Raw genomic sequence first — 17,557 nt, 5'->3', positions numbered from 1 at the left:
TGTAATAGGATAAAAAATAGTCAAAACATGATGGTAAAATATATAAATATTAGGAAAATAAATATTTTGTGGCTGAGAATTGCAAACTTTGTATGTGCTTTTTCGGACAATTATAATTACAAGCAGAAAACTATGTTCACTCCCAGGAAACATCACTATATTTTCACATATGATAAACGAATGTATTCAGTAAAATAAGTTGTTTCGTGTGTATGGGAACCATTTCCTTGCCAGAAATACGACTGGAAAACGACAAAAAAGTACAAAATTGACATAATATGTGAAGTTACTTTGATATAGACTCGAGTCTCCAAATTAGCATTTAACTCCTTCATTTAACTCGTGGATCGTTACGGTGTATCCATCTGTGCCATGAAAACTGATTTGTTGAACGTGTCAGTTTTCCTTTCTTCTTTCGTCTACCACGGACTTGACGTTTCATGAGCAACTCGGTGGGTGTTTCTAGAAAAGCAGAGGAGGCTTACCCTATTGGTGCACCTGGTCTATGCTTCCAGTTTTAGTGGAGTCCGAGTTGCTCATTTGCTTTTGTTACTTTGTATGTATGATTTAATTACTTTATGTTCGTTGTTGTGTATCTCTTTTTTCTATATCTGGTCTTTGTCCCTGGATTATATTCTTTTGATTATCGCTAGAACCTTGGTTCTCTTGATTACTATTTCAACACGTCTTGATCCCTCATTTTCAGTTGTATTTAAGCCAGTGTAATGTCCCATCTCCTTTCCAAACATTTTAAGGTACAAATGCTTAGCGAAATCTATAGCCTGTCAAAATATATAAGTGCTAATATGCTAAGTAGCACTTCTGCTAAGAATCATTCAAAATGTGATTCATGAGTAAAAAGCTTACATATTTTTATTTTTTATATTTTATTTTAATGGCCATAGTCAACAGAAATTAAAATTCACTTTTTTTCATATAATCCGTGTTCTTAGGAGATAAATATTATATAGAATGCACTGTAGATTTCAAAATTAAAGGAGATGACTCTGTAAATGACACTCAAATACACAGAACAGTTGATTTTCAATGATTATCTCATAAGAGCAGGCATATTTGAATGAATAATTGCGCATTTCAGAGTGTTGACCCATACAACAACTTTCGAAATTACAAAAAAAAAAACAAAATAAAAATATGTAGCCTTTTTTGGATGTATCACATTTCCAGATTTTGCGTGATTCTTACAGACTGCTACTGAATATGTAATGTTTCATTAATTTTTTTTCCTCACTTGTTAAGTAACAATGGCTTAAGTTATAATGAAAGACTCTTTATTTAGTATATGCATAGCAACAATAACAATAAAATTAGAGAAAAAAACACTCGACCTACAGAATCATGTAAACAAAAATGTAATAATTATTAACAGAACACAAGAACTCAAATTAGTATACAATATGAATGAATAGAATGAAGTGGATGTAAACACCCTTAGTAGTCATACAAGTACTTCAGCACCCTACCATTTTCCCCGTAACTGGAAATACATGTACATGATATTTTTATACACTGTCTTTTATCTCTACAAATGTTGACCATATGACAAGGTTTAGTAAGAAAAAAACTACTTCAACCAAATAAAGTTATTTGCATTACTTTCTTCAGGTGTGTAATTGTTAATTATAAAATAGTAATGCTGTATGTTTTGTTAATATGTTCAGTGTCTTTGCTCCGCCAGGATATAAATAAGAAATAAAAAGAAAACATCGGTGTTAGTAAACATACTACACATAAAAATGTAATGCACACATTGTTGAACTAAATGATAACAGATACAGTGTCATGTATTACCAATCGATAATAAATTAATTTCAAATGACGATTTATAAAATCAAAATATTTTGTAAGGCAAACTGCAAAAATACATGCACATAAACTAAAAATGGTATCTACCTAAAGAGGTAAAATTTCCTTTTTTAACAACTATACTTGTATAGCGCATTACCCTTTTAATACTTTAAAAACTTGTAAAACATACAATAAAGAAAGAAGAAAATATAAAAAAAATGTCAATTATTAGACGAATTGTGAATAATTATGCACTCAGTCTGTATAATGCTGACTAAAAACTAATAAGCTATAACTTATAAATAAAGAAAGAGTGGTCTTGGGCCAAAACTACTTTTGTTTTTATCAATTAAGTAGGAAACTGTTACGGTACAAAATAACAGAAGAATTTCGGGTCATCGTTATATAAAATATATGCTATATATAAATAATGATATGATGATGCTCTACAATAAAATCCATAATGATTGGAGATTTGGAATATTTTTGGCATTAGTTGTGCAACCATTTTAAAGACATATTTTTAAATCGGAACTATACTCGGCCGTTTCCGCAACACTAACAAAAAAGACTGAGCAGTTCCGATCGCTTACTTAGTACGTGTTGATGTGGAGTACTCCATTAAATTTATCCTTAATTCCATCGTTTTTTTTTGTCTGTCAGGACTCTGCTGGATATTTAACTATATATTTTGATTCGGACCTGCTTAAATGATAAGGTGGCGGCGGATCCATAAACTCCAGAGGGGGCTACTTTAGTAATATCCAGTTTTTACTTCATAAACAACCAAACTTTCCGACTTTTTGAAGGGTCCTGGGTCAACCCTAGGATCCGCCTATGATAGGACCTCCATAGAAAACCAAATGGTTATAACCTTAACCGTAATGGGAAATAAAAGACATAAAATGACTGTAGTAACTTAAAACATTTCCGCCTGAGACATCTGGATCGTTGTAAGAATAAGCTGATTTCATTTGCATTGATGAAGGATATGTTTAATTTTATAGTTATAGATGGCATTTGATACTTTGCTGAGCATTTGATACACGAAACTTCATTGTGGCGCCGAAGGAGGAACCGCACTCTTTGTTGGAGAAGCAACTTGGTCATATGATGGTGGATTGAAGCCGTAGTTCGTAAACCCGGACATCGGTTGTCCGGATAGTGGTGGTTGTCCGGCTACTGGTGGTTGGCCGGGCTGTCCATATGTGTACTGAGGCTGGTATTGTGGTTGATATCCTGGCTGCTGAGGATAATAAGCCACATTGTATCCTGCTGCTTGTTGTTGTTGTTGATCTAACGATAAAAAAACAAGGATCATTTATTATCAAATACAGTGAATGGCATAGTTACCTTTATGAAATTGAAATAAGAAGAAAATTGACTTAAAGACTTAAAAATTCTATCCGACACACCATGAAATTATTATACCAAATTTAAAAGCAGTTTTGGGCATGACATTGGTTGTGTTCTTATGGTGTAACTTATGAAGTACCGTGATAGTGATACTAAACCCCGCATGGGAAGAATTGGGATTGATTTTACATACGATGGAGACCTCACTTTGTAGATTTAAACCGGTCTGGAACTGGTATGTCAGTTAACTGCTAGTAGCCCTTAGTTTGTACATTTTATGTAATTCATATTCAGTTTCTTTATCTTTATTGTAACAAGGGACTCAGACCTTTTTGAAATGGTTTTAGATGCGTCTAATTGTGTGATCTTTTTCCCACAGTGGCTAGATTTTAAAGGAGGAGGGTTGTGATCACGCCAAAGTACTTTAACCACGACGCATTTTTGCGCCTGTCTCAAGTCAGGAATTTCTGGCCTCTGTATGTCTTTTTTCGTTTTCATCTTTAGTTTATTTTACGTTACTGAATATACAGGGCAACTCTTTCGTTGTACCCGTGTATAATGGTGTTTTTGAGCCAGCTGCAGTCTGCCCTGGGGTGTGCGGTTTTCCTCGCCACTCATCGAAGACCAATGGGTAGCCCTGGGCTGACATTTTCATCCCGGTGGGGTTGTTGTCTCTTTGACATATTCACCATACCTATTCTCGTTATATTACTTCAAAGTATAACTTATAAAATGATAATAAGTTTAAATATCCCTGCTAATTGTCCAGCCAGGTAACTCGTAGGACATTTCATCATTTACAGTCATGGGACGACCAACTCTATTCCCTGAAGTTAAATATGTTATTCGCTGTAAATGTTTTAGTTCAATGATACGTTTTAAACTTTTCTTGTTTGATTTGAAGTATGCAGGGATCTATAGAAAGAGTAATCGAGGGAACCAAGGTTATAGTTGTAATCAAAAGAATGTAATCTGGGACAAAGACCAGATATGGAAAACAGACATACACAACAAAGAACATAAAGTAACTAAAATCATACATACAAAGTAACAAAAGCAAATGAGCAACTCGGACTCCACTAAAAACTGGGAGCATGGACCAGGTGCACCGGTAGGGTAAGCATCCTCTGCTTTTCTACAAACACCAACCGAGTTGCTCATAAAAAGTCAAGTCCGGGGTACACAAACGAGGAAAGGGAAACTTTGACCCGTTGAATAAATCAGTTTTCATGGTGCAGATGGATACACTATAACGATCCACGAGTTCATGATGACGACCATAAAACTTCTGTAGTGATGACTTCAATCTTGTTGCAACATAACCCTGTTCCAGAAGCCTATTTGTTAGAGTTCTAGTTCGATACAAAAATTCTGCGTAGTTTCGGCAAGCTCTGGCATAACGTACGAGTTGTGATATGAACACTCCATACGCAGGTGCTGAAGGGATGTTGCCACAGATGAAAGGAAAGTTGACAATTCTGTATGAAAAGTCATCACGTTTGTCGTAAAGTTTGGTCAATAGTTTTCCTTTACCATCGACAGACAGAAAGACAGAAATACATTTAAAATGGTTTTTTTTACTTATTTGAAACTTACTGCTGACTGTAGTAACAGATTGTCCTCCCATCACAGTTCCACCGGACGGTCGGCGAGCTCTACAAATTCTACAAATTACTATCAATACAATAATACCGACAATCAAACTAATACCTCCACCAACTGCCGATCCAACTATACGTGCGGTACTCCTGAAAATTAAAAAAAAAACATAAAATAATGGCACCATATTATTACGATGCTGGTTTCAATTCATTAAAACAACGTTTTAACTATTTTCAATATTTACACCAAAGAATCTATACACAATACAAGTGAAATGCAATTAACTCGTCCAATGATCCAGAAGTAAGAACATGCTTATGAAGCGATTGAGAGATGAATATATAGAAGCAGCAAACAACAAAAACAACAACATAAAAAACAACAACAACCAAAAAAAGAAACAACAACAACAAATAACAAAAAAACAAAAAACAAAAACAAAAATAAAACAATCAAAACAACTCTAGTTAAAATAGAACAAATCTTTGAAATTCATCTTACCAGTAAGTGCTGTTGTAATAGTAGTAGTAGTAGTAGTCGTAATAACAAGTATGATAACCATACCGGTAGTAGCATGAACATAAACAATCTTTCACTGTGGAACAAAAAGAAAATAAGAATTTTTTTTCTAAATTTTGTTTTTTTATAACTATATTTTCATTGATAGTGTTGTGGCGTTTTCGTTATCATTTATTTGTTTTGTTTATTTTGTCGTTTTAGATATAAATTATGTTTATTTCCAGATGATAGAAGGTGTATAATGTACAAGTTCCATTCATGTAAGATATCAGAATTGCTTTAATGTGTAAAAAATATAGCAAAAAATTAAGGGAGTGTCCATGGAACAGCCAGGTAGTGGGTGACACGTGACATATTTTGTTTTTAAACATTTTCATCCATTTGAGGTTACAAAGTCAGGACTGAAATGATAAGGAAATAAATTGAATAGGAAGTACTACAAAATTTAAAATAAAGGGAAATAACTCCGATCTGTTTATAGTTTAAATGATTCGTTAGGGAACTTAAAGCGTACTGAGTCACCACATTTTAGATACAGAGAAGCACTGTTCATGAGTAACACTACATTTACCCTGTTCCGCCAATTTCATAGGATCTCACTGCATGGTTTAAACGTGGAAAACCTCTTGAAAATATAACCCTGCCTAACATTCACATAACAAAAGTATTTATTCCAGCTTACAGAAAGGCCTATTTTTTGCTTAGTCATGTCAGCGGTATTATATTTAAAAAAATGCATCCTGGTTAAAATGTATCCTCAATGCATTTGAGTTGTCGCGCTTTGAATTGAAAATAATTATCCAGATATTTCTGTTTTAAATATGAAAGTTCAAATCTGTCAAATAGAAACGGGAGCAGGTAATTATGGGTAAACGCAAACAATGCATCATGATAACATTGATGAAAATAGTAAATAGGCGACTAACTCTATTAAATTGATGTAGTTGGAAACATTTTACGAAGCAAAGTAGGCACTCATTCGTTTATTACATGTACATGCAACAAGTGCAGTTGATTCGAAACGATCTGAACATGGACTATTCAAGGCCTATGATGTTGAGGTATCATTTTTTTAAATCTATTAAGTCTGCAATTTATTTGAAACTTTTCATTCTCTGCTGAGCTATTAACTACCTTTAACTATACAAATGTAGCAATGATTTTTAGTTCTCTGAGTTTTGCTTTTATTCATACACAGGAGTTTATCGATTTTCCGTATACAGTACGGCAGGAATATAAATTGTCTAGCACAGAAAACACTCCACCCTTAATCAGCCTAAGAAATAACTTGCGTTCGATATGGATATATCTTATTCTTTGTTATTACAGAGCATTTTATAACATTATCAATACAATAAAGCTTGAGTCTAGATAGAATCTTAAAAACTCATGCTCGATTTAGACGGGTATTTCGTCCACTGTGACTATCAAAACTCATGCCTGTACTCGTTTAAATCGGGTGTTTAATACACTTATAAACCAGATCAGCAGTGATGTCAAAGCAACATTTTTCGGTGGTTAAGTAAGCATTTATTATTAAGAGGACGTCCACGCAAAAACCCAGGCAGTGGGTAGGACATGACAAATTTGGTTTTTAAAAAAAATCAACCTTTTCCGTATCGCAAATGTATCCTTTCTCTAAGTTGAATGTAGGTTTTTGATTAACTGCAACGGTTAAAGAGAAATTAACTGCATAGAAAGCATTGAAATGTATTGAAAAATGGCGAAAAATCTTTCTTTTTGTGCAAAATTTTGTTGCTTTCATAGAGAAGTGTAAAATCATTTTCTGGGCCATCCATTTTCGACTTCAAAAAAAACATTTTTTCTGTTGGACATTTATATATAAATGATGTAAACATTACATTGGAACAACAAATTCTGGTGGATAAAATGTACCATGTGTCATCCATATCATAGGAACTACCTAGTCTCTTAATGGACTGTTTCTTAATAGATAAATGAGTGTTCATTACCACACACACACACACACACACACACACACACACTTTTAATTCACCAATTACAGGGCGTACATTCAATTTAATACTTTATAACACATATTCTGAAAAAGGGTTTGCAATGAAATATCCTGGTTCCCGGGACTACGTTCCAGGTACTAGCAAGACACTCTCACGAGTGTAACATACTGAATATTGCGATCGGGAACCAGTCTAGCAATAAAACTTCTTCAATTTCAAGCTGCACGTGCCAAAAGACTAGTCAACAACATAACGAAATATAGAAAAATTAGAATTAGGTTTATATAATGACTGTTTTATTTTTTTTGGTCTCTGGAGAAATAACCTAAGTCACGTGGTCCCCTCTAAATAACCTGCGTAGCAGGTTATTTGAAAGTGTGCACCACGGGCATTGAGGTTATTTCAAATAGACCGAAAAAAAAATATAACAGTCATTCCTTATAATTTAATTCGTATACCAAAATTCAACGAGAAAATCATTTAAGAAAGTCAGATGACGTCATAGTAATTACAAAATTTGGTATATGAGATGATAACTGAAATTTTTTATCCAATCAGCAACCGTGTTATTTCTGATATTAAATGATTGAGATAAAATTGTTTACACTGAAATTGCCGGTCAAATAGACAAATGTTTCCGTGACAAGTCACTAAAATTAAGCATTCTATTTACTTTCCTTAGTAGCTTAAAAATGTATTTTTTCTATTTTTTAAATATTAAAACAGCATATGAAATACATGTTTTTACTGTGTTGTACATGCATCACCTATAACCAGTCTTTTAACTGAGCTGCAGAGCAATAAATACTTATTTTGTCTTGTTCTGTGTGTTATGCAATATAACTTCCCATACTGCTCATTGTCAATAGAAAATGTCCGCCAGGACAAAGTGTATATCATTATTATTGCATGTTAATCGGGACGGGTGGATAAGTTACTAGATATTAACCTAATTGGTCATCAATTCGATAAACAAAAGATATGGAATTGCATTTGATTTGAAAGAACTACACGTGTTTAGAAATTTAATGCCGCATAATCTCAGACGGAGTAAATAAACAAGTCTTTGGAATTTAAATTAGATTGCCAGTGTACAAGAAAATTTCCTTTCAAGATATAATTGACTTCACGTGATATATACTTGCATATACGGCAATAATGAACACTTAAAGTTGTTACATGAACACTGAAGTATAAAATATCATATACAAACCAAAAAAATACGCATATTCAAACTTTTTTGTCCCTTGCAGACCCAGATATCAAAAGAATAAGCCTACCGCAGCGCTAAGCTTGTTGAAATTAAAATATCTCTTTTAGCACTTAACCCTGGCTGTGGGATAGGGCGTTCTGCCCACAGAGCAACTGTGTTGTGTGCCCCAGGTGATGGAATGGAGTATCCGTAGCATGCTATAGGCTGAGTTATCAGGTCGTATTACGGAAAACCCGACTGAAAACCATATTTGGTACAATGTGTTGGGGAAAATGCCACATCCCTAGCACGTTAAAGAACATTGCAGTGGTATTCGACAAGAGAAGGAGACTTGGCTTCGTTACTGGAGGCTAAATTGCCCATCCTCGTGTCCCGTCCCATTTTTCATTTCATCATCATTTCAGACTCATTTTACCAAGTTCATCGTCTGGATATAACTTTAATACTGCTGTTTGGGCGTTAAACACCAATCAATTAATAATCAAACATACACTTTTTGTTCGACACTCATAATCTCCCTGTTTGGTATGGGTGACACTTAAACAAGGAAGATGAAGAATGAATAGATCATATTAGTATATTAAGCTTTACTCTTACTATTTTATACTAATAGATTTTGAAAAGCATTTTTTTTTTGTGAAATGAAAGAAACCATTACAGAAAAATCTGCCAGAATGCTGAACTTCCACCCCATTAAAAATCTAGTTTAATAAAAGGCAAACGAAGTAAAAATGGGTTATATTGTTGTAAATAAATAATGGACTGGTCCTTTATAGGGGGTCTAGACATTTTTAGGTTGAAAAACTTTAGATGTATGATAGGGGGCTAACATTTGTTCGAGTATTTTATAATACTGTTAATGAACCCATTAAAAGATCAAAAAGGTGAGGGTGAAATTTTATTCAACTCCGACAGGGGTCTTGATTTACACGGAGGGGTGGTAAAAATGAACAAAAAAAAAAAAAAAAAAGACAAAAACAAAAAAAAATGGAAATTTCCTCCCACCCCTTAATGAGAGTAAATGACTAGTCCCTATCTATTCCATTATCATCATTCACACACGTATAGAGTAAATATGGATGGTTCTTTTGTTCGATAAGTTATAATTGAACTTTGACCTCGACAGTCCGAATTCCGGTAGGTTTCGAGGTGTGGTCTATTAGATTTTCGAAGCATTTGATATAACAGACAAACTATTCTTTATTGTCAAAGCAATTTACATGTAGCAAAACCCAATTCAATCTTTATAAATCTACACGTATATATACAGAGTATTCCCTAAACTACGTCATGTAAACAAACTACCGTTTGAACTTAAAAATGGACGGGGACATGCCACTGCAGAGAGATTTTAAAAGTTTTACCCAAAAGGACGTCGCGTCCTGAAGTTTACCGACTTACCTGAAATGAAAAGTGTCAAAACGACATAATAAAGTTTCTCAACTGCCATTTTGAAATATTTCCCAATTATACGTCCTGTTTCACGGCTTATGATCTTTTGTGTTTAAAATCCTTTGACCAATAAGAAATTTTTCTACCTGAAATTTATCGATCATTAAATACCTGTAGGATAAAAATAGACTTTACATTCAGTGTCTTATTGAAATAAATATTATATGTCACGACAGATGATAAGTAAACAATCGATTTTGCGCCTGTTTTTTTTTCAGTTTTAGTATTTTTTTCATATTTCTCATTTTGTCGGTGTTAAAGTAATTGTATATTATACATAATGAGTTTATTTAAAATTATAGATTAATGATAGATAACGAGGCTTCGTTTTAGTTAAAGATAAGTGATGTGCATGTAAAATAATACTTTCCATAAAAACACATCTTCTTCTATATAAAGTTTAAGTACTATATTTTTTATAAGTGCAAGGTTACAAATATTAAACGTCGTCGTAATTCCGAACGAAACTCTGTGCATGATCTGGTTGCCGAGAAAACATACAATGTATTTTTTATACAATCATACACATTACCTTGTTTCAAATAATTCGGTATACATTGCATACATGTATAAACGGTTTATCAATATCCTGTTCAGAAATCTATTTTCAACTGCGACACTTAGACACCCGTAAATAATTAAATAACAATATAACTTATAAGTTGAAAAAAATAGCACTTTCCGTGTATCCGTTACACCTTTCATTTCATGCGTTATAAAGCTAGGATATCGTTGTTTCATTCAGAATTGTCAACTTTCCTTTCATCTGTGGCAACATCCCTTCAACACCTGCGTATGGAGTGTTCATATCACAACTCATACGTTATGCCAGAGCTTGCCGAAACTACGCACACTTTTAGTATCGCGCTAGAACTCTAACAAATATGCTTATGGAACAGGGTTAAGTTGCTACAAGATTGAAGTCATCACTACAGAAGTTCTATGGTCGTCATCATGAACTCATGGGTCATTATGATGTATCCATCTGCACCATGAAAACTGATTTATTCAACGGGTCATAGTTTTCCTTTCCTCGTTTGTGTACCCCGGACTTGACTTTTTATGAGCAACTCGGCGGGTGTTTCTAGAAAAGCAGAGGATGAAGGTTTTATTAAGTATCTAGACATTAATACTACGCACGTAAAAATAATTAAGTTTTGTTAAATTACAGATTTACAGGATTTAATGAAATAGAGATTCTAAAGAAAAAGTTAATTACAGTGTTTTGAAGTGCTGAATGTACATACACGTTACGTTGGTTCTGAAACCAAATAATACTGGCAGTGCCTCTGGATATATTTTATACAGCTGCAAAAAAGGTACTGTAGTATACAGTTTTTGTCCAAGGAAACCTTTTTCAGGCTACAAATGTATATAATTATTTCGAAGTTGATAAAATTGTTTGATACATGATTTAGTTGAAATATTGATTTTGAAGTGTTAACTGTGAGCCAGTATCGATGGATGTAGCCTTAAAATCCTTGATATACCGGTATTGTAATGTTGTTGCATAAGAATTTCGAATGTTTTCTATTGAGTACATGACTGTAAGAGAAATTTTTCCATTATGCAGTTTTATTCTCTTTTGCTAGAGAACTGTTTAACTAGGATTAATGTAAAACAAAGACCTTATAGATGTAAATTATAAAAAAAAATCACACACTACTCAAGATGTTAGAACTGTCAAATTTGCGATGCAAATTTTTGGTCGTTCCCTCGAACTCGTACCGCTGTGACATCTATGGCAACACCGCCTGCACAAAGTCCAGCGCCCTAGACCACTCGACCAGCTCGGTGTTGCCATAGATGTCACAGCGGTACGAGTTCGAGTCCCGCGGAGGAAACGACCAAAAATTTGCACCGCAAATTTGACAGTTCTAACACCGTTGGGAATTTTTCAGACCTTTCTATACGTTTATATATCTTCCCTGTATCAATTTGATCCGATGGAGCAGTGTAGCGAATAAAGTCGTCATTGTGAGAAGTTTGTATAATATTGATTTGTTGTGACATGTATCATTTATTTGATCCTCTCTCCTACATAATAACATCTAAAATGAACTGTCCCGTACTACCACACATCGTGTACTAAGTTACAGCCCTAGATTAATCATACGAGGAGGAATGACCCGGCCAGCGAAAGCTATATTTTCATATAGCCTAGCTAGCCGAGTGGTCTAGGGCGCTGGACTTTGTGCTGGCAGTGTTGCCATAGATGTCACAGCGGTACGAGTTCGAGTCCCGCGGAGGGAACGACCAAAAATATGCATCGCAAAAATTTGACAGTACTAACATCGTTGGGAATTTTACAGACATATATATATATAATAGTGTCACCGCAAACAATTGCAATCGTACATTTATATTGGTATGGTGCTGACAGCCGCGTTATTGTCGGCGGCATCCGCGTCATCGTCGTGCATATAAACTACTAGAGGAAGGCTCCTAATTACTATGGAGTTTATGGCCTTAACCATCTTAAAATTATTGCCATTAATGTAACTGACAGATGGACAATGTTGGAGTCCAGAATTAGAGCAACAAATGTTTACCAAGCTATCCTATATATATATATATAACTAGTCTTATGGTTATGACAAGCCATTGTGGAATTTATACCCATTTATTGATATCAGTTGATATTTAGTAACATTAATGGATATTTATCAACATGTGTGTAATTCAATTATTGATATAAAAAAATGAAGGAGTTTTCTAGGTAAAAAAAAACAAATTGCTAAGGACTTAACTTAAAGGATGAGGGTAAATGAGGGTCTGTAGCGCCTACTAGAAGAAATGAAATTATCTCCCTTTAGTAAACTTAAAATGTTTCAATTTTTAATATTAAAACAAATGTTTTCATCTTTGTTTTTAAGGAAATCTAAAAATAAAATGAATCTTTATTTGTGAAAGAAATAAACTAAGTTGTATGCGTGTTCAATCTGTTATGTTAAAAAATAAAATATAAAAATCACTAATGCTTATACGAGCTTATTTGAAGCCTCTCATTTTTGTACTACAGTTAACGCAAAAATAAATTACAAAGTAGAAAACTAAGGAGATTTCTAAGGATACTAAAACCAACAATGGATTCAAGTGATGAGACAGTGACGCGGTTCAAAATTAGTGCATTCACGAACGATGTACATGCATGCATGTTCACAGCAGTGACTATATATCATTGTTGTACATTTGGTTTTTCATATTATGTGTACATGATTATTGTATGTATATTTGATGCGCTATATGATATCTATTGACTTGCTTTACTTCAGATGATCATAGACCGGTACTTATCAGTTACATACCATTACTCTAGATAATGCACAGGCAATACGAACTCGAAATGAAATAGGTAGAACCACTGCCGAAGCTTTCTTTAATAACTTTATTGTCCACTATGGAATTCCTCATCGGTTACATTCAGACCAAGGCGCACAGTTTGAGGGAAAGATTATTAAAGAACTCATGGGAATGCAAAAATCAAGAACTACTTGTTACCACCCACAAGGAAACGGTATGGCAGAAAGATTTAACGGGGCATTACTAACTATGCTTGGATCATTGGAAAACCACCAAATGAGCAATTGGAAAACATTCATTGGCCCTATTGTACACGCCATGAATCTACGTGACAGACACCATTTCTGCTTATGTTCGGAAGGAGCCCTAGATTAGCCATCGATGTTATTCTTGGTTTAAGGACAGATGAACAACAACCAAATCCCAAATGTATTGCCGACCTCAAACAGAGATTGAAAGCTAGGGTGAAGCAAAAAGAAGGCTACGACACCTGAATTGGAGGCGCAGTGTTAAAACTAGCGGACCGATGTTTGGTCAAGATATTAGCTGTTGAAGGAACCCATAAACTAGCTGATAAATGGGAACATGAACCATATGTAGTACTGAGGCAGCCTAATCCTACCATTCCAGTTTATAAAGTCAGAAGAGAAGATGGACAAGGAAAGATCAAAACTATGCACCGAAACCTTCTACTCCCATTGGGGTATATCGTAGACCAACCAGTTTGTATTCCTAAAAAGACTATAAGACGACAACTGCTTGCAATTCCTTGCCAAGTTCTACACAACAAGACAAATGAAATGGAATTAAGTATGAGCTCAAGTTCAGATAACTCAGAAGCTGAAGTCCTAGTAGTACATCAAAAGGAAAAAGTAAACAACACACCCTTTTGATGAAATACTTGATCCTGAAGCTGAAGCTGAGACTAAGGACTCAAAAAATGAAGCAGCGGATGGGGACGCCCATATGTCAGATGGCACTTTACTGAGTGACATAGACGATCCTGCAATACATGTAAGAGATGAAGTTGAAGTTTCTGACGATGAAGAACAGACTGAAACGCCCGTTCGGGTAATTAGTGCGTAGATCACCAGGGAACGTAGACCACCATCTTCGTTCAGGTCTGGCGACTATGACATGCCAATGTCGGTTTGCAAGGTATTTAACAATGAGTGGGAGAGAAAGGTAAATTGTATTATTTCTTCGCTTGACACTCCTTTACCGCAGGATATGTAGTCACATGCAGGTAAAACCATATTTAATATGAGTTCAGATTCACATTCCTGATGGATGCCGGGACGGCATTTTACAGCTGGGGGTCTATGTGGTACATTGGGTTTTTTTATATTAATATATGTGTACATGATTATTGTATATATAATTGATGCGCTATATGATATTTATTGACTTGTTTTACTTCAGATGATCATAGACCAGTACTTAGTATTTCAGTACTTTGATTTCCCTTTAGAAATACCTGTATGTTTTGATTTTACAGTGCATGTGTTTTACTTATTTATAGTATGCTAATTAGAGTGACCCTAGGTCAATCATGACACTGACCTTATGTAGTGGAGTTTTGGAAGGAAACTTCTATTGTGTTAGTGAGTTCTTTTTAGTCGGTATGCATATATCTTATCTCAAATTTTGTAGGTTGTGTTGATTTGAAGTTTTCAGAGGTCAGTTATTCTTATGTTAACATTTATTTATTAACATTTATTTACTAACATTATATACCTTAATTTCGGAAGATTGAGACTTCTAGTGTGAATGTGTAAAATTATAGTAAACTTGATAAAGTAGCTAAAATCATATAAAATTATTTCCATATTCAAATAGAAGTTAAAATTGATATTAATAACTTGAACTAGATGAATGTGTGATTTTATAAACTCATATAATAATTAAAGTGTGAAAATAGATATTTGACAATTTTACTTTGCCATATCACATTGTTAATTGATATAAACATTTGAGGTAAATATGTTACAGTCATGGGAGAAAATGACTTATGATTGTTGTTTTATTGTACATGTAGACATACATTTGTCAGAGATGTGAATTAGCTACGTGTACTTTTGATATTTGATGAGTCCTTTGCATCTCATGCGAAGTATGGTTTTTTGTGTAAATATTGATGTTATGATATTATAAATTTTACTATTTTTTATCAATTACTTATTTCATGCCTTGTTCTGCTCAAGCTGTTATATTTTGTGTAGTTTTGTGTAGAGTTGCAAAAGTGTTATTTATCGCTTAGATGTGCAAACAATCTAATATTTCACACTTGAGGTTTGTTTTCTCAAGCATACATTTTTATACCATAAATTGATGAGTGTAAATAGGATAATGACAAAGTTCGTACACATTAAGTTTTTTTTTAGATATTTGGTGCAATGAATTGGCGTTTAAAGATGATAGAGTTATCTTTCTTTGGACTTGAGTTAAAATGTTATTTTTGTTTTCCAGGGAATTTCAGCTGGATAATAGTATTAGAATTATCACACTCTATTCTTTCAATTAGAGCTAGTCAGGCGTTTCATTAAATAAAAATGGGCATCTGATCGAAGAAATATAGACTATTTCAGACTTTATTTTATAAAACAAAATACCATTCTTTGGCATTAAAACTCTTTAATATATTTTCGCTACTTGCTGTGGAGTAATTAGACGGGTGGTCGGGTGTTTAATCGTTTTGGTTTAATCCTGGTTTGCAAACATTTAATTACAGGTTTAAATAAACAAAGATGAAATTGTTGTTTTAATCATTATAGTCTGTTCTTTATTGGTCACCTTAATTGCACCTGTATTTTACCTGAAGAATTGTACTTAAAATCTTGGGAGATGATGAATTGAGCGACATGATCTTTTCAGCGACAAAACACATATAAATTGAGCGACTTTTTATTTTTTAAATTCAGCGACATTTACCTGAGAAAAATACTTATTACCTCTTCAGTTAGTCAGTGTCCCCTGCTCACCACGGGGAGGTGGAAGTAGGATTTTGAGCAGGATATAGTGTTTGTTTATTGTTCACTGAAACCACATAGTTTATATAAAATACTTTACAATTGTTAAAAATAATGTCCTATTAAAAACTTCTATGTACACAATCGTTATAAATTGATGACCGGCTGAGACTTGTATGCCTAAGTTTAACGAACTCAAGTCTTGAGATATCACCTGCTCTGTACTGTTCCTGGAATTCACGCATCTGCTGCACATTTGACTTTTCGTTAATAGTCAAAAGCATTGGTCGCATAGAAGCTCTTATCTTAAGACTGCTGTATGTCTGGATAAGTTTGACCTTCTCCAAAAAATCATAAATGTTCGGATGATGGCTATAAAACATTTCACTAAACTGCTTGTGAAAAGACTCGCATCCGTTTGTTGTCCGTTTAACATCAAGTCTTGGTTCTGACCAAATCATCGGAGGATAACGTGAGGTTGCCTCTGTATAGTTATGCACAATATAATCTGCAAATTTTGTAGCACGTGGGTCTTCAGGTGTATTTGAGCAAATATCAAAGGCCATGCACTCCTCAATTTCAACATGTGAAAGAAAACTGAGACCGAAAAATACTTTCAACCATCTCCCTATAACGGACTCTGAACATTTGTATTCCTGAGCAAGTCCAAGCTTTGGCGTTGTCTTTCTCCTGAAAATATAAACAAATAAATAATATTAGGAACTCATAGGATATGGAATAAATTTACATGACACAAAATCATTATATATGTTTAATAATAAGATAAGCAATGGAACAACACTTTTGTTGTTTTCTTCATTTTTAGTAATCATGATCATATTATAATACTTTTATTGAACATACCTTACTCTATAAACAGCTTGTCTTATCAGGCCAACATTTTCTGGGACTAAACTAGCGTTCTCTGTTTTCCCAACTTCATGTACTATTAGCTTGTGTGGCCGTTCTGTTATGCTGTCTTCAGCTTTTCTCTTGCAAGCTTGTCTGATGTTGTGTCTCTGTATCTTTCTTTCTTCTCCTTTTCATGGTTATGCTCATTACGTCCATCCAATATCATAAAATCCGTTAAATCTGTCTTGCATCGGGCATTTGGCTTTTATACATCTCCAAAGATGTATGGCACTATATGATTTGTCAAGCCTATACTTAAATCCATGAACAACTATACCTTCTTTCCCTCGATTCGTTGTGTACTTCTCAATCTCCATTTGAAAAGTATTTCACTAATATATTTTTGTCTTTATTTATTGTCGTTTAATCTTTTGAGTGATATTCAAAAGGGAAAAAGTACTGGTCGATTCACTGAAGTTGAACTAATACATTCGAGAAAGGGC

General features: G+C 34.1%; 1 protein-coding gene across 1 annotated transcript; it reads right to left on the bottom strand.

Annotated features, from left to right (window-relative positions):
* Positions 1-1,275: 1,275 nt before the first annotated feature.
* Positions 1,276-10,016, bottom strand: LOC148628349 (uncharacterized). The gene is made up of 4 exons (XM_088586081.1): positions 9,880-10,016; positions 5,269-5,362; positions 4,762-4,913; positions 1,276-3,105 (listed from the first exon to the last, which is right to left on the bottom strand). Exons 1-4 carry the CDS (start codon positions 9,926-9,928, stop codon positions 2,864-2,866), a joined length of 537 nt encoding a protein of 178 aa, XP_088442207.1. The 5' UTR covers positions 9,929-10,016; the 3' UTR covers positions 1,276-2,863.
* Between the last annotated feature and the right edge of the window lie 7,541 nt (positions 10,017-17,557).

Source organism: Perna viridis, chromosome 1, assembly GCF_037379345.1.
Source record: "Perna viridis isolate PV_CMFRI_1.1 ecotype Kerala chromosome 1, ASM3737934v1, whole genome shotgun sequence".
In the NCBI taxonomy this organism is placed as follows: Eukaryota; Metazoa; Mollusca; class Bivalvia; order Mytilida; family Mytilidae; genus Perna; species Perna viridis.
The sequence above is the reverse complement of the archived record's forward strand: the minus strand, read 5'-3'. Positions and strand labels throughout refer to the sequence as shown.